Source organism: Oreochromis niloticus, linkage group LG17 (genome assembly GCF_001858045.2).
Source record: "Oreochromis niloticus isolate F11D_XX linkage group LG17, O_niloticus_UMD_NMBU, whole genome shotgun sequence".
NCBI classification, from domain to species: Eukaryota; Metazoa; Chordata; class Actinopteri; order Cichliformes; family Cichlidae; genus Oreochromis; species Oreochromis niloticus.
In genome coordinates this window covers 24528373-24551364 of record NC_031981.2, presented here as the reverse complement: position 1 = coordinate 24551364, position 22992 = coordinate 24528373, and the positions used below count along the sequence as shown (strand labels likewise).

General features: G+C 38.5%; 1 protein-coding gene across 2 annotated transcripts; it reads right to left on the bottom strand.

The window, feature by feature from the left end:
• Positions 1-1121: 1121 nt before the first annotated feature.
• Positions 1122-16736, bottom strand: prrx1b (paired related homeobox 1b). Of its 2 annotated transcripts, XM_019347335.2 has the most exons (5): positions 16033-16736; positions 10475-10650; positions 5265-5446; positions 3203-3237; positions 1122-1995 (listed from the first exon to the last, which is right to left on the bottom strand). In XM_019347335.2, the coding sequence occupies exons 1-5, from the start codon at positions 16277-16279 to the stop codon at positions 1940-1942; spliced, it is 696 nt and encodes a 231-aa protein (XP_019202880.1). In that variant the 5' UTR covers positions 16280-16736; the 3' UTR covers positions 1122-1939. The 2 variants fall into 2 exon arrangements, with proteins under 2 accessions (XP_019202880.1, XP_003448828.1); XM_003448780.5 differs by lacking the exon at positions 3203-3237 and having other exon boundaries at positions 16033-16730.
• Between the last annotated feature and the right edge of the window lie 6256 nt (positions 16737-22992).

The window sequence follows — 22992 nt, the reverse complement described above, 5'->3', positions numbered from 1 at the left end:
AGCCAGGCCCTGGCTGTGAAAGGTGAGCCTGGGCGCCTGGCAGGGGAGAGGGTGACAGGGGTCTGACACTGGACATCCCAAAGTCAGGGATCAGTGATCAGGAAAACAACCCAGAGCGAGAAATGAAATGGGTGAAAAGGAAAAAGAAAAACCCCTCCTTAAAAGTGACATGCAAGTCAGGAAAAACCCTAAAATCTCATCAGTGAACCGTTTCTCTCCTTATGACTAACATTTGCTCTGCTCTGTAACTGTTTGACAGTGCCAGCTTGCATTGAAGATACTTGAAATATTAAAAACTACCTAAATTACTGAGTGTAAATGAAGATTTTCATTCTTATAAACAGTTTAAGACCTACATACCACTCACCTCATTCTCTTTCGATTAAGTTATGTACAGATTTGTGCATAACAATAAGAATGAAGGACATGTTGCAAACACCGTTCGATACATATGTAATGTTGCTGACACCACTAATGTAAAGGTTTAGTCAAAGTGTAAACTTATGCAAATGACATTTTCTTGAGCCGTGTTTTCATATGATGGCACGCATGTCGATAGTTAAAACACTTCCTCATCAGCTACGGTTTGATTCAACCTGGCTTTTACAGTCTGGGAACACCATTCAAAGACCAGTATCAACTTATATTTGTTGACAGTGAAGGTTATGAGGGGCAGGGAGAAGAAACACCTTGTTTAGCAGTCATAGAGTTAAACAAGACCCGAGGGCCTCCATAGCAAGGACAAGATTTCCCCGCTCATAAATATCCTATTTTTAAGATGGAAATTTCAGGTTGTGGTAATCAGGAAAACACCCCTCCCCCAAGCCTATCCCCCACACAAAGCAGGAGGACCTTGGGGTTTCTCTGAAGGAGCATCTGTTCTCTGGTTGTAAATCTCTCGTTTTATGGGGTGTGCATGAGGTCCGTGATCAGTTTGCTTTCCAAATGGTCTCATCTATAAACACACTTATTCCTTATACTTCTTGAAGCATCATTCAAGGCTGACTGATCATAGGCAGTATATTTTTGTTATAATAATCTGCAAGCGTAAAGACTCAGTCAGAGACTGTCTAAAGAAAGTGTTGGAAACCTGGAAAATATTGGAAAACAACTGTTTTCGCCTTTCTGATACGTGTTGAAACTGCAATTTTATTGCTTGAAACGCATGTTTATTCATATACAAGTTTTTATTCTGTTACAAATAAAGGATATCATATGAAATTATCTACTGATTTTGGATTCAGAAATACATTAGCCTCTCCTTTATATTGGACTATTACATGAAATTCAAAATGTGTTGAAAATGTTTGTTTGTCAGTGGTATAAAATGGAAAGAAATGTGAAAAAAAATTAAATTGTATAAATGTCAGAGGAAGTCATTGTCATTTTGTTGAAGACATAAAAAGAAAGAAAGTAGATGATCCCAATTATGGTGTGTAATTTTATCCAACACCATAGAAAAAGTGGGATTCCGTGTAGTCCATATGAGTCTCCATTTAAGCAAGTTCTCTGACTGGAACTAACCCTCCATTTAAGTCACAATCACAAATGCAAAACTGTGCAGATATTTGGCTACAGCATCCACTCTAGATGTCTTTTTGTGTGAACAAGAATTCAGTGATGCTGAGGAGAAAAAGAAAACTTGGCTTGGGGAAAATCCTGCCATCACACGGTTTTGAAGTTTTGCACATTGGTACATTGATAGTAGTATACCATCGTGGCTGCTCCAGAAAGGAGAGAATACTTCTTGATCCAGAGTATGTGGAATAATGTTCATCCCAGAGACAATGTCCTTCTCTGGGGGGTCTTGTAGGAGAGAGGGCTCCTTCCCTTCCTCTGGGATCCCCTAGCCTCTCAGTGTTTCAGTTGACTGTGGGCACCTGGTTCAAGCTGTACTCCTTGGCTTTGAGCCGCAGATTGGCAATGCTGTTGGCCATGTTCATTCCCTGGGATGTATTGGTGTTGGAGCAGGTGGGTGGGTAGGTAGCCATGGCACTGAGAGAGAAAGGAGGCAGAACGGGTGAAAGGTTACATCATCTGTGGATTACAGTATCAGCTGCAGCTATGGAAATATGTATAGAAACAAAAAAATCATAAACCTTTTAAACTAAATGTGACATTAACTGCTCAGAAACCTAAAATCCCTAGAGCAACATGACCAGTGTTTTTGCATGTTTGCTGTCTAGGCACCAAGCTGGTGGTTATATTGTCTGTTAATGGGGGCGATCGTGGCTCAAGAGTTGGGAGTTCGCCTTGTAATCGGAAGGTTGCCGGTTTGAGCCCCGGCTTGGACAGTCTCGGTCATTGTGTCCTTGGGCAAGACACTTCACCCGTTGCCTACTGGTGGTGGTCAGAGGGCCTGGTGGTGCCAGTGTCCGGCAGCCTCGCCTCTGTCAGTGCGCCCCAGGGTGGCTGTGGCTACAATGTAGCTTGCCATCACCAGTGTGTGGATGACTGGTTGTGTAAAGCGCTTTGGGGTCCTTAGGGACTAGTAAAGCGCTATACGAATACAGGCCATTTATAATAGCAGTATGTGAAACCTAATCAGCAGAAATCAGAAAGATAATCAATATGAGAGAAAGAGACTCTCTGTGGGCAATATTTTCTGTGGCACTCAAGCTGCCACCATTGGATACCAGCTTAGGGATAATGCACAGTGAACTCTTGGCACTACAAAGCATTACTGCTACAAAGATTTCCCTGGCTGCAGCTGTAGGGTTTGACATTTTATACTCAGTTTCAGAACTGAGAATTACTGTAAATCATGACCAATGTAACCAGAGTCACAAAAATGTTGCCCAGGAGAGCGCTGTCATTCTGTGTGATGTTCATTATCTTGTGTAGTGTAGCACAGAGGGGTCACGGGGGTCAATAGTAGATTTAATATGGTTTGTTTTCACATTATCACCTCTTCAGGAGGGTCACAGGATCTATCCCCAGCCGTCAAGTGCTGACAGAGGGGTTAGATGAGAGACAGGGTGAGGAAAATGGTGTTTTGATTCAGCACAATTAGCTTAAATTCAGATGTGTGCAAGGGATTAAAGTTGCATATGAAGGGAAGAAGGCAAAGATTTAGAGAGTTTTCAAAGGCAGAATAAAAATGTAGGAATAGAGGTTGGTCTTTAACTCAGTATTACAGCATTTAAAGGTCACATTCGCTCAACTTTCACTACAGTTGTTAAAATGGAAAGATTACATGTACCTATTTTAGGCATACATGCTTGCCAGTCGTTTCTCCTGAAAACAAATAGATCAAGCTGTCATTGTGAATAACATTTTTTTTATCATTTAAATATTTTCATTACATGCAAGATGTAGTACTTGACTACTTAAATATTTTTTAAGTATATATTTAACTCAAATATTTTTACTTGAGATTTCTTTATTTTCATAGTCTCTGGTTTAAGTTTTTTCTCTACAAAAGCAGTCTAGAGTCCATTACTTTAGTCAGGAACATCCAGTTTTAAACCAGTTTATACCATCACATATTAAACGCTGCAGTCGAGACATTTACATTCACCACATTCATTTCTTGCAAAATTTTCCACTTTTGAGACGTGTCAGTAAGACACCTACAAAACATTAGTCTACACATACCTAGAACAATATATAACATTTTTGAGTATAATATTTTTTGAATATACAATTTGTTATTTGAAAAAACTTTATTTATTTTTTTTAAGAAGGTTTACACTAATGAATTTGAACATTTGGGTTTATAGTGTAATTGTTCACAGACAGTCTGCACTGCACTGTCAACACAATCTGGCTTTAGATTATTGTGAGATAATTTTTCATATTCAATACTATATAAATGAAGTGGAAAAACTTTCCACCTGATTTTTCATCTTACAGTTATGACTTTGCAGAAATGCAACCGTGGTAATATAGAAAACTGCAAACTGTAAGATGAGCTTAAAACAAAAAAGACAAAAGTCAGTCAGTGGAAAATGATAAATAAACGGACAGGCCAGACATTTAGGGATGTATAGACTTCTAATAGTTTAAGTTGAAGAGACTTTATTTTAAGAAAATGAGTTTCAAGAAGAGCCTGTAGTTGATGTGAATTTGGAAGTAAAATGCAGGTAAATATTTATGTGTTTATGAAGATTAAATTTGGGTTGATGGTGATTTGTTTAATACATGTATATATTTTTAATCTGCCATTACTTTATTTTTTTTAACAAATCGTTTAAAAAGAAGATTAAACTCATCAGTAGTTTAGTCTGTTTTTATTATTAAAGACTAAACTTTTCCTTCATCTCTTGATTGTTCCACGTCGGTTCACGTTTGCTAAGGATTTGTAACCTAAAGCTCAGTTTCAAACAAATGCAATGAGTGATTCAGTCCTTTTAATTAGAAATTAATTTTAGTGATTAATCAGCTTTTCAGACCTTGTGTATGTGTGATTTGGTCATAACAAAGTGTGCGTGTTCATTGTAATAGAGGAACATGTCACATTTGCAAAGCGGAGAGCTGTTTTCTTTGCTGTTTGTTTATCTGTCTGTTTGTTGTTTTGTCTGTCAGCAAGCTTACCCAAAAGCAATCAGACTGAATTAATTGAAACTTGGTGCAGATGTGCACCATTTTGTTTAAAGCTGCACAAGAGGACATGGGACGTTTAACTATTTTGTATTAAAGCTTTGTGGCACATAGGCATTAGATACATATGGCTTTGGATACACAGAATATGCTGCAGCAGTGAGCCTTGGTTTGTCTCCATGGACAATTAGAGAAAAAGAAAAATAACATTGTTTTACTATTCGAAATGCACAAGGCATCGCTACTGGTGTACAAATATAGTTTGTATGAGCAACCTTTGTGTATGTGTGTGTGTGTGTGTGTGTGTGTGTGTGTGTGTAACCTGTCTGAGGTTTAAGTCAGTTTGAGTTCAGGATCACAGGAGATGAAAACTTTCAGCGGAACAATGAAAAGTATGTGCAGGTAGAAGAGGAGGAAATTAAACAATAACAGAGCACAGTGTGTGTGTGTGTGTGTGTGTGTGTGTGAGAGAGAGAGAGAGCGAGAGAACTGTTACAGTGATGTTACTGCTGGTGTTAGTGGTTATTCCTTCTGACTTTTTAGACTTTTCCCACCTTTCTTTCTTCCCTTTTTCTGGGAAAAAGTGAAAATTTCTTGGGAAATTGCTAATAAATGGAAGTCCTTCTCTAAGCTGAGAAAATGAATTCCATTTGTTTTCAAAGTAGGCTTTGTGCACAGAATGTGGCTGCAGGGTTATTATGTGATGTTCGAGGGGACTATACCTGTAGGGTGCAGCACTCCCCCAAGATAGGTAGTCATTGGGGCGGGGTGCAGGGCGAGGCACAATTGGCTGCTCCACTGCTGTCACATCTCCTGAGTATGATTTAAGGAGCGAGGCATTTTTGCTGGCCAGCATAGCTCTCTCGTTCCTGCGGAACTTAGCTCTCCTGTTCTGAAACCACACCTGGAAAGACAAAGGACAGAACACATTGTTTGTCTTTTAGTTAGGGATGCAACGATACCAATTTTTTCAAACCGATCCGATACCGATACTTGGATCTGAGTACTTGCCGATACCGAGTACAAAATCCGATACTTCTACCACACACAAGTTAAACTTAACCAGTAGTAAAGAAACTACCCCAGACAACTCTTTAACACAAACGAAACGTTTACTGAACGTAAGGGCAGAGACAAATACTGTACAACACATCCCTTTTTTAAACTCAAATGATATTCCAATTCCTTAACCAAATGAAATACACTGTATAAATGAAATAATTCCCTTTGAAATTATATTAAACAACCCAACTTATGTTATCACCTTTTGGTAAGTGACTCACTAATATACACTCCAAAACACGTTATATAAATCCACTAAACATACAATATTCACACATGGGCCCCACACACACTCACATTCACACTTGTTGCAGGCCTGTTTGTTGCTCACGCCGGACGATGGAGAAAAATCCTCTTCTCCCCAGTAAGAGCGCAAAAGTCTGACTTACAGTTCCGTTGCCCGGTAGGTCGCCGTTCACCAGTCCCACACTAAATCCACTCCCTGCGGACCCGATGCTGTCTCTGCTACAGCGCGTTAGCCAGTCACTGTCCAGCTCTCCGACAGTCCATAGCAGCTGCCTCCGTGGCGCAGCCAAGCAGTCCGGGCTAGCCTTTAGCCTCGGCGGTCATGGCTGGAAACACAGTTTTCCACGGACGGTGGTGCGACCGTTGAAACAAAAAGTCACTTCACCCACACTCTGTTGCGAAGCTCTCACACAGTTAGCTTTCTAGTCATACACTCTTTTGTGCAAGTTAACCTCAGTAAAACTAGCCGAGTCTCTCACTTTGGTTCAGCTAACCTCGTGCATCTCTCCATGCAAGGTCCCGTTTTATGCTACCTTCACGGGCCTCCAGAAAATTAGAACTCTGAAAAATATTTTAACTCCCTTCAGAGTTACATACCATAAAATAATACTTTTATGATTAACGTAACACTTTGATTGCTCTAATTACCTGTATTTACCTTGCGACATATTACAGGGCAAATTATATTCAGGGTAGAGTTACATCACATAACATCAACTGTGAACACCTTATGTTACCGTGGCGTTTAAGTCCATGGGAATTATGAGTATCGGTTCATGGTATCGGTTAACTTTTACGAGTACGAGTACGCACACATTTTACAGTATCGGCACCGATACCCGATACCAGTATCGGTATCGGTGCATCCCTACTTTTAGTCATTGCTTTTTAATCTTCATGACTATGAAAGCACTGCTCTTATAATCCACACATAACATGTATATATGTAAATCAAAAATGGATGTAGCCACTAGATATGAAGCCATTGCTGAAGAGTCATACAGCAGTCTCTTCCTGTTAAAGAACCAATGAGAAGACAATTCTTCCTTTGCATTTGGTGTTATATAAATCAAATTAAACTCAACTGAATACAACTGAAAGTGTCCAGGTCCTGCCTCCAAAGAGACTCTCATTGAAAAAGCTTCAACTTCTCTCAGCAAAATTTCAACCATAGATAATAGATTTACTCAACAGGTTATTATGATTTCTTAGCTAAATTCACACCTACCAACCAGTATGCCAGTGGTCCTGCTTAAATAGTTCTAACATTGACTCGATATCAGGCTTTAAAGAAAGCCTTCCCTAATATACTTTTAGCTCCACTTTCTCATCCACATATAAAGTAAACTCTGACTCCAATAAAACAACATGGTGACGCCCAAAATGCCAATATTTCAATTTTTTCCAGACTATTATATTTATAGCTAGGGCATAGCACTGTGAAGTATGAGGAACTATGGTGAGTCTTTCCAGACTCATTGGTCATTTTTTTGTATTGATCATCATGTTGGTCAATTAAGCAAGGAAGTTTTTTTTAATACACTATAAGTTTGACCTTGAAAGCTGGTAATGTTGTGTCAGAAACCTCTATCTATATAGTCTTGCCACATTCATAGAATTTCATAAATCTCCATGTAATCGCCAACTTTGTGGCCCGCTCAACAAACCGCATTTTATCTCTAACCATGCAGTGAAATAGAAGCCCGGAATGTTTCTCCTGTTCCACTGCTCACTGTGTCCGAAGTAAGATGTTTGGTTTTTTTGTGGTATCCTACAACAGTTTGCAGTCAAATACGCTAAAATTTCTCAATTTCTCAGTCAGTACTGAATTAAGTCGTATGACATCAGTGAGAAAAAGAGGTTTTATATGGCGTTTCACACTCAGGTTACATGAGACAGTTTCACTCCTGAGGGAAAAGTTTGAGCTGTTGGTAAAGGCTCTAAAATAAAGAAAGTGAACCGTCATCCTCAGACCGTCTCATACCCAGATCAGGATATAATGGCAAATCAGTAACTATGCTTTTTGAATGGCCTAAAAAGTCCTTCATACATGCACTCCATGGACCATAATACATTTGACTATTATTTACAGGGATAATCAACTTTTTGATTTTGTCTGAAGATCTATAGAAATCTCTTGAAGCTACGCTTGGTCAGTGTAACAGATATTTTCAGATATTTTTAAATATCGATCTATCATTATGGATTTTTAAAAATAGTTGCGTCTCACTCTGCAACACATTTTAAACACAAGAAAGCTCATTTTCTACATTCTGTACACAAACAGCAATTAATGTCCATTAAAAGATAAACACAGTATAACACTTCATGTCTACTAAATTGTGGTAAAAATCTTTATGCATAAAGGAACAGATCCACAAAAAACACCTAAACTCTTGTCTCCAATCCAAATATCTAATCTAATGTTCATCTATAGTTTACCTCTTTCCGTCCGTATCAACTCCACCCCCCGCCAGCACAACCACCTCATCACGTAGATGATGATTGGGGTGGAGGATGCTGATGTTTTTCCTTCCTTTCATTATTATAAGTTGTACGCACTCAGAGGGGCTTGCTGACGCACTGCCTCAGGAATTACCCAAAGTCTTTTATCAAAGCATTTCTGCATTGCTCTCTGCTACACATTAATCACAGATGTGCTGCTTGTCTCACTCCCAGATCACTATTTCCTCTTTCCCTCTCACTCTGGCCACAGAATAAATACTTTCATTGTTTTGTATAAAGATAGCACTGATTTGTTTATAGACACTGTATATATCAATACTTGCAAGAAATGCATGTGTTTAATTATTAGTCATAAGTCACGTGTTTATAGGGCATACCTGAGTGCATTTAAGAAAAAAGATGTTTTCTTGTTTATAAGTGAAGAGTGGCAGATTATCCAGTACAACCAAGAGAAAACCTACAAATACTGGTCAAAGAATGAACTGAGTGTGACTTTGCATTTACATAAATGTCATCTCAGAGTCTGCTGTCTGAACTGGGGCTGCTGAACGTACTGCTAATTACCTTAAAGTTGATCGCCTGTGTGACAGCTATAAACTCAATGACATTTACATGTTTAGTAATAAATAAAAACATTTATAATTATGTTGTTTTTAATCCATCCATTTTCTTTACTACTTTTCCACCTAAGCGACATAGAGGAAGGAGACATAATGTGAGCGATAGGATACGCCTCGCCCATTTCCAGTCCATTGTAGATAGACAGTCAACCACCCGCTCTCGCGTTCACACCTATGCCCAAATGAGAACCATCTTATCATATTCAACATGCATGTTTAAGGCCTGTGGGAAGCAATCAATGCAAGCACTAGATGAAGACTCATAGTCTACACAGGAAGGCCCCAGCAGACCACAAAGTTCAAACCAAGAACCTTCTTGTTTGTGAGGTTACCTGCTAACCACTACACCACAGTGCCATTTTTTAAATATGCGAATCATAATATCAATCAAGCCGCTGTAGGACAGAATCCATCACCAAAGGACTGATTAACAATAATTAAAATTGTAGTTCATCTTTGAACACTTTTTCTTTTATTGCATTCATTCAAATTATTTTGTGGTGAAATATATAAAGAAAAAAATATAACGCAACATAATAAAACACATCATTTCTAATCTGGTATGTTAGACTTATATGACACGCTGGAATACAACACATGCTTCATGAACAGAAACGCAGAATATCAGCCGTTCGGTGCGTGCAAGTGTGTCTGGATGAAAAATCCTTCATGAAACCAAAACTTTTACTAACAACTGGAAACATTAATTTTACGAGAGCCATTTCAGAACACTATACATCACAGTTTGTATCTGTTTTTGCGGTGTTCATATCAAAGTCACTGATTCATTCTCCCACTGACAGCGTCGTACTTAGCAGCCCTTTTGTTGCAGCACTTGTGTGTTTTACACATTTTGTAAACAACTGAGGAAATTAAACATCATTACATCCACTTTTCTAATCACGGTCGGTTCACTGGGGAGTTTTTGCAAACTGCTAACAGACTCTACAATATCAGTAATTATTTAAAAGATCACTCTGGCATGATAAGAGATATTTGTCAGCTCTTATCAGTTTAGTTCAATGCAAAATCTAAAGCTGTTAATGACTTTCGCCTATTAGGAAGGATTAATAACTAAATATATTAAGTTAAAAGCTAACAGATGATTTGACGCTGTGAGGAGTCGTGCTGTTTCTGTGACCGCGTGTACTGCAGTTTCCTATTAAAACTTTTCAGATTAGTCAAATATTCAATTAATATGTTCTGTTTTAAGATTTGTATCAAATACGTTTATATCTGTATATTAAAATAAAGTTATTTATTTTATATCTGAATCATTCTGGTACAACACTAATTTCAAATCTTATAAGCGCATTTGTTGTTTCTCTCTTTACCTAAGTTAGAATCTAGCTAACAGTTTAATGCTGCTAGAGGAGAATCAAATGTCAAGGAATCAGTATTTGTCCAAATAAAAGTATCAGAATGTGAAATGATTACTCTCAGGAAAACATCGAAACTATTAGAGACAGGAATTTCTTTTTTCTTTTTTGCCACGTAGCATTGAAGCCACCTTCCTGTGGCAATGCCTTTGTTCGTACCTGCACTCTAGCCTCGGTGAGGTTGACCCTGCGAGCCAGGTCTTCTCTGACGAAAGCATCGGGGTAGTGTGTCCTCTCAAACACTCTCTCCAGAGCTTGGAGCTGGCTGCTGTTGAAGGTGGTCCTGTTCCTGCGCTGCTTCCTCTTCTTCTTTTCCTCTGTGTTCATCTGTTCATCTGCAGAAAGAGAAAGAAGGAACTTTATGAGGCAAAGGAACAGCTTTGTTTTGCTCAAGCATTAGCAAAAAAATCAAACCACTATATAATTACAGTTATAATTGCAATTAACTATAAGTGTAATTGTAACTGTTATATAATTACAGCAGGAAGCATTGTCTGCATTGACACACAGCCGCTACTGCAGACTGTAACACAGTTTGAGTCACAAATTAAAATGAATAAAATCGATCAATAGATAGACAGATAGATACACTACCACTTAAAGACTGACGATTGAGGTCAACAAGTTGAGGTTTGTTTCTGCCCAGTAAGAGCTGAAGATCGTTTAATAAGTTTAATACGCAAAGAACGACACAACGTATCATAGCTCTACATTTTACTAGTGGAAGACTTGACTTATCAACGGTACCTTTTGTGGTTTTCTTGTAAACAAATAATATTTATTTATAAAACTATATATTTTATATGAATATTTACCCTCATAGAAAGTACGATTTCTTTTAAAAAGCCGTGAAATAATTTCTGGATCTGCAGAAACACGTCACTTGGCTCTTCACCTAACTAATTAGCACACAAGCCAAAAACAAAAGTAACAGAATCACTTTGGCAAAGGTGAATGTGTAATTCATTATGGAAGAGCTCCATGTGCTCAGTCTGATAGTTCCCGCTGGGTGAAATCAGTGTTGGTGAATTGTGGCTGCACAACAAGACCACAAAATAACACTTTCACACAGAAAAATAAGGCTGTGATCTAAAGTGTTCCTAATTACATCCACACACACACAGTCTGTAGTTATATGCACACACATGTGCAAAGGTAGGACGTTGCTCAATACACTCAAGTGTTTCATGCTACTTAGCAGTAATAAGATTTTGAGAGATTTCAATCAGTCGAGATAAAAAGAATCATTTGGGTTTTTGCTGCTACAGATTTTGTGACTCTGATTGTGATTTTGTATTCAGCACATTTGTTTTGTTGGGATAGCAGTTCTTTTTAATGTGTTATTCTTTATTTTGGGGTTACACGAAATCCATAAACTTTATCTAATGAACCAGAATGGCAAATATTGGCCGTGTTTCTAGAAACATCTGTGTGTATTTTTTTAATGTAAAAATCATTAAGTGGAACTTTTATTGCAGTTCTTTTTACAGACCAGTTTTTCTCTGAGCTTTCAGTCACATGCTCTGGAAATTTTGTGGAATACATTCAAAATTAAAAGTTATTCACAAAATTCATCCATCGGGTAACATGTTACCTGATGGAGCTGGCTGCTGTTGAAGAAAAAACTTTACTTTTGAAAATTTCCACTTCTTTGAATCTTTATTTAAGTCTATACAAACTACTTCAACTTTCATGCTCATTTACAGTTTTATTCACTTTTTAAAAAAGATTTCTGGAGCATGTTTGTTAGTAGAAATATGAACTTTCAGCCAAACACGGGATATTGTTGTTGTATTAATTCGTTTTTCACACACACTCCTGGCAGTGTGTCAAACATTACTCGATCGTCAAGTAACCTGTTTGCTTAGCTGTCACCATTTCTTCTAAGAGTTGCTGTCAGTTAATAAGTCGATTGGCAAAAAGAAAACCAAATGTAAACTTGTTTACCTGCTGGAATCGAACATGGAGCCCTTAAAATAAAAAGTGATATCTGTCTGTAACTCTTAAAGAATTTATTTCAGTCAAGCTGACCACAAAGTGTTTTCTTATGCTGCTCCATACAAAGGATTTTTACAGGCCTATCCATTAAAAATAGCCAGAGGAAAAAAGCAAAGACAGAAAAATAATTTGTTGTAAATAAAAAAAATGTTTTGTATTCTTGTGTGAATTTATGATTTTTTTATGTCCATATTTGTCACTTTATTTGCTTCAGATTTTGATCGTGTGCTGCTGTTGACCCGATTATTTGTTTTACTGATGCAACCAAATGTCTCATTTGTTTTGTTTGATTGAATCTTCACCTTTATTTCAGGATCGAGACTCAGAAGCTGAAACCATGAACAGTTATAAGTACAAATAATTATGATTTTTATGGTTGCAGTACACAGCGTTTAAACACAATTGCTACTGCAGGCTGTAAGACAGTTTGAGTCACAAATAGATGTGTGTGTGTGTGTGTGTGTGTGTGGGAGGGTGGGGTGCTGAAGGGCTGGAGTGACAATGTTCATTTTGGTTTCTTTGAACCCTTTAAATTGGTTCTACTTCACATTTGAGGTCAACCCATATACTGAGGAGGAGAGTGCAAAGATGCTTCATTAAATTGCTTAACTAAAAAAATCCATGAAGTGATATTTTATTCCTTAAGTGCTTGAAAGTAATAAAAGGCAGTAGCTACGTGTATTCATATTTTTGCCTATATTTTATGCGCTAAATACTTTAAAAAATACCTCAAACCTAAAACTACAACTACCCCCATCCTTCTCTCTTCTTCTTCATAATCCAGTTAATCAGACTGGCCTTGTGACCTTTTATGGGCATCCTGCCACCTTGGGGTTTAAACCAATAGATTTTGCTAATGACATCTTCATTTCATCTCTTTTGAAAATAAAAGATAAATCTTGGAAGGAAGGACTGAATCCGCAATGAGAGTAGTTTGTGTAAGTACAAGTAGTTTCCTGACTTCTCCAGGCCTGTGTTCTGTTTGCTTTTTTTACATTTTAATCTCACAAAGAACAATGACCATGTTGCAGGACCACAGACAAAAACAAATAACCTAATTAATTTACATGAAAATGTGTGTGCATGTTTTCTTTCTTTCTGTCTTTCTTTTTTCAAAAAATATTTAACATAGCTACAGCACCAGAGTTTCTTAGAAGTGATTACAACAGCTCTGCAGACATCACCGTCCACAGTTTCGGGCTGAAACTCTGTTTATTAAATGGAAAAGAACAAATTGCAGTAAACTGGAGTTGTAAAGGCCACACATGGCAAACCAACGACCGCATACAGCTTTCTCACCAGAAACCAGCGTTTGCGCGTCTCCAGGCTGGGAGTTAAGGAGCGAATCGTGACGCCCTTCCCGCCGAACTCATGACTTTACAACCGGAGAAAAGCGCACAACAAATAAGATCCGTCAGAACCTGAAGGTGCGTCTAAACTTTCAGTTAAACATAAAGGAATTAAATGTTATTATATCTTTTGACTGCTAAATGACACTTTTAGGGCGATTTAGAAATTAAAAATAAATTCAAAAGATTTGCAGGCCTTTACAAAAAAGGTATTTATTTATAGTATTCTATCGGAATTCATTTTTAGATTTTAAATTAAAAAAATATGACAGGACAGAGGACAGTCCACACAAAACGGAATCCACGGAGGTATTTTTTAACAGTACTTGTATACAATTGTAAATAAAAAAAATTTAAAAAAAAAAAAAAAAAAAAAGGTATTTGAAAACTATGAATTCCACGCGAGTTTTCTTCATGGATTAAAATATTTGGAAACCTTCATGGGTCCAAATGCCGTCACGTAGAGGTTTATTCAGAACGCAGGCACAAATAGCTTTTTAAAAAAGTGAGCTTCCCGAAAAGACTCTTTCATTTAATAGATCGTGCAGCGCCCGGGCAGCGGTTTGGTGTCGCACAGCTTTTAATTAACCCTCCAGGTTGATGTTTAAAACAGCGAATCAAAGCCATCGCCATCATCAGTACCATCATCAGCACCATCATCATCCTTCTGGCAGCTTCAAGTGTGGTCAACACGTGGGACTATAGATTGATCTCATTAGCAGCGATCAGTGAAAGTCAATTAGTCCTGCTGCCAAGACAAATTCGTTAGAGGGGACCTGATTCCTAAATGAAAGTGTAGTTGGCAATTTTTTTATTTTATTTGGATTTTTACTAAATTTTGTGGAAGCCCAAGCAAATAATGGACATCTGTGCAAAGTTTTTTTTTTAAAACGTGGACTAAAAATGTTTCAAATGTTTGAATTAGTTGTTGCCTATGATAATAATAATAATAATAATAATAATAATAATAATAATAATCAGAAGAAGAAGAAGAAGAAGAAGAAGAATAAGAATAATGTACTTGCGTAATAATTCAGGTCATTATGTGAAACTTGCTCAAGTCTGATTTCTTGTTTAATACAATAAAAGCCGGAAAACTAGCTCTACAGTTTTAATTCATCAGTCTAAAACATTTGTTTTCTAAATCCGATCGATTCGTTCCTTCTGTGGTTTGTCAGAGTCACGTTTCCACAAAATAAGAGCTGATGAGATGCTGTTATTTGATTCTTTAATTGTCGGAACGAGGACACGCGCGGTAATTATGACAAATGACTAGGCTCCGATATTCTGAAAGTGTTTGACAGGCTGAAAATAACCGTAGATTAACGACGTGACCCGGCCACTTCCTCCTCCATATTTCTCACAGACGATTTTTTAGCCTTTAAAAATAACAATAACACTCATTAAAGGCTATAACGTTTGTGTCAACTTCTGAAAATGGCCCTCTGAGCAGAAAAAGAGGAGGGGGGAGGAAGAACGGAGCGTTTATTTACTCTCTCAGCGGTGAGGTGGAGAGGACGTGCAGTGGCATTTTTTATTTATTTATTTATTTGTATTTGTTTGTTTGCGCTGAATTTATCCAGGTTCTTGTCGGCTTCGTGACGTATCCCAAAAGAAAAGTTGGAAATGTTAACCTCGATTCTCACAGTGGAATTCCAACGGCAGGCCAGGGATTAGATCCCGCCTCTGTGGTGTCAAAGATATCGGCTTCATTTTTGCACACCCAGCGGGGATGAGGCCTTGTTTAAAATGTTTTCTAATAAAAATTGTGATAGGGTTATGCAAATATTCACAAAGCATAAGTCACACCTGCGCACGTCTACATGACTCAGTTTGTTTTCAAAATTCATTATTGGTGTTTTTTCTTAAATGTAGGGCAAAAAAAAAGTGCCCTGCTGAGGTCAACAGTCGTGGGGAAAAGATTTATTACTCCGAAGTTAGACTTGTAAGGTGACTTCACTGACCATGTCCACCATCAGCATCATACTTCACTGACATCAGAGTGTTAATGGTAAATTAATGGTCATTTTGAGGGGGAGACCGTCAGGGATGATGCATTGCCAAAACTCACTAGAAGATTCCTTCCATGCGCGCGGCTTTTCGCAGAGCTCCATTCGTGTGGTCTGCGCGCGGACACTCGCCAGCAAGTCGTGAAAGAAACAAGTTTAGTTTTCAGCCTGTCAGGAGAACTACTTTTGTCTGCGATTTGATTTGTTTCCTAGAAATGATGAATGATAACTTGGGATATCAACGGGGGCTAAAACAGTTCGCTGAGGATTATTTCAAATAAAAAGAAAATAACGTGTTATTTTGAGCTCCTCGGCTTCGTCCCATCCTTTTAAAACATCTTTTCATCAGCATTTCACTTACTTTCCTGCTGGGTCGTGTCGCTCCCGCTAGTCAGCCCCGGGGATTCCAGCATATTCCTCCCCGTCTCCCCGACGCTCTCGTCTGCCTGGGTACCGACCATTTCCCCGGCCTCTTCCAGATCCAACAGATGGCTGACTGAGAAGTTCTTTTTGGCTTGCAAGTTGTCCAGGTTAGACGTGATCGGGCTCTCCAGGCGGTTTGGTATCGTAGCTTGCCTGTCCATTACATGTGCATAGCTAGAAGTCATGACGCAAGTGGGAACCAGCGGAAAAAAAGAGAGCGGTAATAAGAAAGAGAAGCGCAAGTGAGCCAAGTAGATCCGTGCATGCAGAAAGCACTAGCAGCGCCTCTAGAAAAACACCGCCAGATAAAAACTCGGGACTTCCGAGCAGAGGGTGGATCTGTTCACATCCAAATCAGCAACGGAGTTCTCAAACGAACTTGTTCCTGCTTTCCCCACTAAATCTTTTTACAGCCAATACATCCAGCAGTACGAGTCAGAGAAGAAAATGACCGGCCCGTGTTCGTCCTGTCGCGTTTTTTGGTTTCAATTTTAAGAAATCATATAAGAAGAAGAAGAAGACGTTCTCTTCCTCCTCGGTTTGAGCCACATATGAGCAGGAAGAGTGGCCGCTGCTGCTGATGACGACCAGATGCGTAAAGTTCTGTGTGCGCACAAATCTGGCTCAGCTGCAGCTAGAGGCACGGAGGCAGGACGTTACCGCCTCACCTTCAGGCTAGCTTCTCTCTCTCTCTCTCTCTCTCTCTCTCTCTCTCTCTCTCTCTCTCACACACACACACACACACACACACACACACACACACACACACACACACACACAGCTGGAAAGAGAGACTTGCTGCACTACGAAAGTGGGCCGATTTTCAACCGCACTCTTAATAAGAAGTCCGTAATTGCGTGCTAACGCTTTTGCTGTGTCTGACGTTTTTCATGACCCCACCACCCTCTTCCCCCTTCAGCTGAAAACATCACATCAGCAGCATCGACAGCCCGCCTGGTGTTGGCCGTTTTTCTCTGATAAACCTCAGCTTGAGAGTCCTTACGGGGGATGCAGGAGGCAGCAGAGTGTGAAGGGAGGCACGCTGTTATCTTTGTGTGCTGATAAACCCACTCTGAATGTCCTGCGGTGTGCCACCAGTTAAATCAACCATAACCAGTGCCAGTCAGTCTATCCACAGGATTGTCCGCATGAGTGCTGGCTGAGCTGCCAGGGTAACGGAGAAACGATAGAAGCAAATTACAGGGCGACTATGGCACCAACCATCCATTCTTTTACATTTAGATTTGAAACTGAAAACCGTTCCTTAAACTACAAACTAATTACCAAGGCCCGCGAGAGGTCCCACAAACATCACTCAAAAGTGTATTTTTTATAATAGTGATAGTTGTTTGTATTTTATCGTGATTTTTAACAATGTTTTAATCTTCATTTTTTTAGATCACGAAAAAGAAACGCACGAGTTTTACATTTCTTGACAGTGTATTTATTTGTATGTTACACGTGATGTTCCTGCCACTAAATACATTCCAAAAACAAAACAAACAAACAAACAAACAAACAAAAAACATTTTCTCACTTTGTTCACCTGTAGCATATTTCTTGAACTGGCACTGTTCAAGACACGCTTCAGTGGGCTCTGCCTTTTTTAAAAAAATTTGGGTCAACCCACACTTTGTTAGTGCATCTACAAATATGTTTAGTGGGCACCATGTCTAATCCTTGGTTATGTCTATACAGGCACTTGAATAGGCACTGAACTGTCTGGCCTTTAAAGAAATTGAAAAAAAAAGGGATTTTTTTCACATATTTTTGTTTTATTTTATAATTGCAAAATGTGCAAAAATCTACACGAGCTGCACTTAAAAGAAACGCAGATCCTATTCAATAAATTGATGAATTGTCTTACATGACATCCTGTTGACAAATATTGTCCAGGATCTAAAATATCAATTTACCAGCCAACCAGAGCCTGACAGCCATCCCCTGATAGCTTCATGATAGTTTTACTTCTGTCATCACACCATTAAAATATTACACAGGACTAGGATTTTCAGATACTTTTACAAATTCCCCTACCTGTCCATAGCTGAATGCTGAACTGATGGCCTTAAACAATTTCTGTTTCACTGGTGCCAGCAAAATCTTGATATGTAATAAAAGGCAAAAATTCTGATTATCAGCTGTAATCTTCAAATCATTATGACAATTAAAGGCAAAAATGCTGGATACAGACCAAAAGACATATCGAGGTGTGTTATATGAAAAGGTAAAGACCATACAAGTTTCAAAGCATGAGTCTAAATGATCCCCCGTGAGGAAGAACCTGGCAACGGTCAGAAGGAAAAACTCCCTTTTTTCAGGTTCAGAGAAGTGAGATGAAATAAGAGACAGAGAAAAAACAGGAGCATAGCTAGACCACAAACAAACACACAAACAAAAACGAAAGAAATACAATGTGAATTTATTGAATTTCCTCAAACTGGAGATCTGGGGGGATTTCCGTGTTTCAAATCAGCTAAGGATGAAACAGGCTGAGTATGAAAAAAATGCAGTAAGAATCATTTATCCTGGTACTAGAATCTTAGGGGATTACCAGCACATTTGCCAGTTTTTCCTTTCTTTCTTTCTTTCTTTCTTCCTTTTTTTGTTAGATAAAATGTAGTGGAGTAAAACCTAGAAAAGCTTAAAATGCTTTGATTATGTATTGACTCCTGTCTCATACACAATAGAGGTTAGCTGAGTGAGGGAGGTTGAGGGGATGAATATGAAGAAATGGAAGGAGCTGTATGATGGAGATAATGTTGTGGTAAATGGACTGGTACTTGAATTTTTCTACTAACTCAGCATTAAAAACACTTTTATATATACAAGTGCTTTTCTGTTTTTTAATCTAAGCACTTTGTCTAACATTTGCACACGCACTCACATGGATGCAACTCTTGTCCAAGGAAGCTTCAGACTGAAACAGTGGGGAATTCAACCGCTTACCTTCGGATTCGTAGATAACCTGCGCTACCTCACGAGCCACAGTCACCCAGTTATGGCAGTGGGGTCATGTATTCAGATGGCAAGAGTTGACTCTAGGCTCTGAGGTGCCATAGACGTCCTGTAGCTTCCAGCCCCTGATCTGGGAAAAGAACACTTGATGCCATCAAAGGGCCACCGATTGAATCCAGATGTGCCTCGCTCGCTCTTTCCATGTATTTAATGAAGGCACAGGGATAGAGTAGACTTTTTCATCATTAGCTTTCCCCCAGATTCGCTTTTCATGGCTACAAGTCGATTCTGGTGCCAGCTAAGGCAAAAAAAAAGAAGAAAAAAAAGAAAGAAAGAATGAAAAATGGGGGAAAAAGGCCTCCCCATGACTCAAGCTCAGTGTTCTCCTTCAGGGCCCCTATTCTTTGTTCTGAGCTCAATGTGAAAGTGACTTGTTTGCCCTGGCTGCTACAGTTTGTCTGTGGCAAATCGAAATGTGCAAACATCTCTGAGACGAATATGCCATCCTGCAGAAGTGATGTCACTTCTGTGCACGTGGCTGAAATGGTTTAAAAATCAGTATCACGGTTAACACAAAAGCACTTTGCAAATGATTTATTTGTGCACATTATTTTGCTGTTACAATATATGGGTTTAATTTATGAATGGAACATAATCTAAAAACACCAAGCCTCGAACACATTTAAAGCACTTCAGAGACAAATGATAACATGGTTCAAATCCAAAAACTTCAACTGAGTCCTGATCATCCAGTGTCCAGTCCATCTTGGATTTGCCATCCACCGTACACCACTGAAAATGCTCAAAGGTTAACCTTGATAAACATGAATAATTAAGAGCAACAGAGGAAACATTTCTCTGTTAGTATCAAGTGTTTCACAAAATCTTGTGTCCAGTTTGTCCAATAAAAAAATGAGTATTCCACTTATTTCAGCTTCATTCAATAGCTTGTACATAGTTAATGTTTCCAATAAATATCATTGTATCAGTCTGTGCATTCTGTCATAGCTGACAGACTGACAGAACAGCCCAAAACAGGAACATAGGCCATCACAGTCAGAAATATTCAGTCATAAATGAATTCCAAGATGTAGAAAAGCCCAAGTGTTGTGATCACGTCATACCAGTAACATAAGCACTGCTTTAATGAGACTGTTTAAAAAAAAAAAAAAAAAATGCCTAACCAAGTTTAACATTACCATATGAATACAAAAAAGTGTATGCTATCCATTTCAGTGTTGTTGTTGCAACACTTTTTTGTATTTATTCTACATTAATGTGACTTTCTTTATCCCCAAAATCACAACCAACAGTTGATTACAAGCTTCAAGTGGTTTTGTGTGTGTGTGTGTGCTTTTTTACATGATGTGTTACATCATCTGTTTGAGTTTGACAGGCAACTTCTGGGCTCAGATTTAACTTCAATAAAGTGCATCTCACAAATCTTAGGGCTGTGCACAAGCCAAAAACAGGAATGGTCATAAATTAATGCAAAGTTTCACAAAACGGGTTTTGGTGATTTTGAGTGCAACCTGATCACAGACTCCTGAAACTTTACTCTCTATTTTATGTCAGGACTGAAAGTCTGTAGAGGGATAATTAGAGTGTGCACTGTTTTGCAGTTGGTGGAGCATGAGGGAAAGTGAAAAAGTCTTTATGAAGCATGTCTAAACATGTTATTTCCCTTGAACTGTTCTATTATATTTTTGTTTGACTTGTTAATTTTCAATCTAGCTTCAGCCTGCATCTGCACTCTATAAGGCTTTCATCCACACACAAGAAAATACCAGACTGTAGAACAAATTTGACAGATTCTGATTGATGAACTTTTTAATATGTAATGTTAAAAACAACCACTTTCCGAATCCAAAATAAACGTCAAAAAGAAATTATACTTCTATAATAGATAGAATTGAGCCGCAAGCTGTACATTGATGGATTCCATTAAATTAATTTTCAGAATTCACAGATGACACGACCTAAATATTAGCAATTCATACGCACTGTAAATACATAGACATAGAAAAATACAGTGACTTATATGTTGATGTTAGTTTGGTTGTGTATTGGATTTATTTTTCAGGTTTTGTGATATTTTACATTTATATTTAAAGTCATATCTCCAAACTGAACTTTGCTGCTTTTGTTTATTTCATTAGATTGTTATTGAACTTGGAGAAAACAGTGCATCGTGTCACTTACAGTGTAGAATTGTTCTTAAAATAAGCAACCAAAAAAAGATCATCTGAATACTTTTGGATTACTCGAATATCAAACATGGAAAATATTGCACCTTATACAAAAACGGACAGTCTCATAAGTGTGTCATTCCACAAATGTTTTCTCTTTATTTGCACAGAAACAATTTAAATGCAAATGTAGCAGTTACAGCTAGTCAAATCAAATGACTCGTGCACTGTGTGAATTCTGCAACATGTACTTAGAATGCGCAGTAATATTATTAATACTGTATTCTGTCATTGTGGGCCCATGCACTTCTTCCACTACTTGCCAATCAAAATATACACATTTAAACCAAAACCTCCCTCTTGGTCGTAATGTGTTTTCTTTGTCTGCTCATTGTGCATTAGCTCAGTCCCTCTGTGTAGCCTTGGCCCCGGGCTGAGGATGATGATGATGATGAGGGGCCCGGCCCGCCGCCGCCGCTGTCCAGTGACCCCTGGTGCTGATTGGAGTAGCGTTTTGGCCCCTGTCCTGTTTTATTTCCCTAATTGGGAGTAAATGGCCTCCTTGTTGACTCTTTACATCCTGTGCAGGGAACCATATGTTGCACACACGCTCACCCCTGCACGCCGCCTGATTGCAGCGGCTGCACCGGGATTTCTCCTCGTGTACCGACCGCTGCGGCTCTCTCACACAGATTCTAAACTTATTACAGTTTTCAGAGACAGCTATCGGGGTTCAAGTAGGAATGGCGATAGATCAATAACCAAAGGCCCCAGAACTGTGCAAAGCTTCTGACTTTGTTATCGTCTTAAGCGCACAGAAAATAAGGAAAATGTGTTATTTGCTCGAGTACTTCTGATATTGCATTCAAAACATAACATTTCCTAGGCTAACACGCATTCTATTCATTTATGCGTTTATATGTCGTAATGCTGATTTTCCTGTCACTAATGGATAATATTGCTTAAATAAGCAATGTGTTTAAATAAAAAAAAAACTATAAAAAATAAAGTGCCTAGTGAGGAACAGACTGCAAAAACCGCGAGATTTGTATAAAAATATTGAATATTCCAAACTTTGATGGCGATAAAAGACTTTCGCGCACAAACAGGCATATGCAATAACTTTATCTCCATTTGGAATGTGCAAAGTAACTCCAGCTGTCAGATAAACGCGGTGTAACAGTAATTGCGCGTAATTGCGAGTAAATGTACTTCATGTATGTGTCCCCTCTTTATATTTTATGACTGGTTTTGTTCCGCTGCTCTCTCCATTGTTGCAGGCGGCTCACATGCAGCACTGTTGTAACTGTAAACGGTCTGTGGTGTTCCGACATAAAAAAGCAAATCTGCTCCTGATTAAAACAACACGGAGAGTTTACAGAACAAGTGGCCGTGTGAGATTAATTCGGCCGCGCTGATTCTCATTATTACAAAGCCCCAGAAACCGCTCGGAACAGCCTGCAACCAGGGACTCTTTAGAACTCATCATCATAAGACATACTGTGTAAATAAATAACTACTTCTCCTCATAAAGTCTTGGGTCCGATATTTATGTGTTTAAGATTTAATTCGTCTTTGTTTAAAGTTAGGGTGACTAATTTCATTTGATATATAAATGTATATGACTATTTGTTTTAATAAATGAGTTTATTTTTATTTCTTTCTCCCCTGAAATAAATTTCTTTTCCTTTTAAAGTAAAACAGGCTTGTCGAAAGATTTCTTTGAAAGTGTAGCTGAAACAGGCACAGCA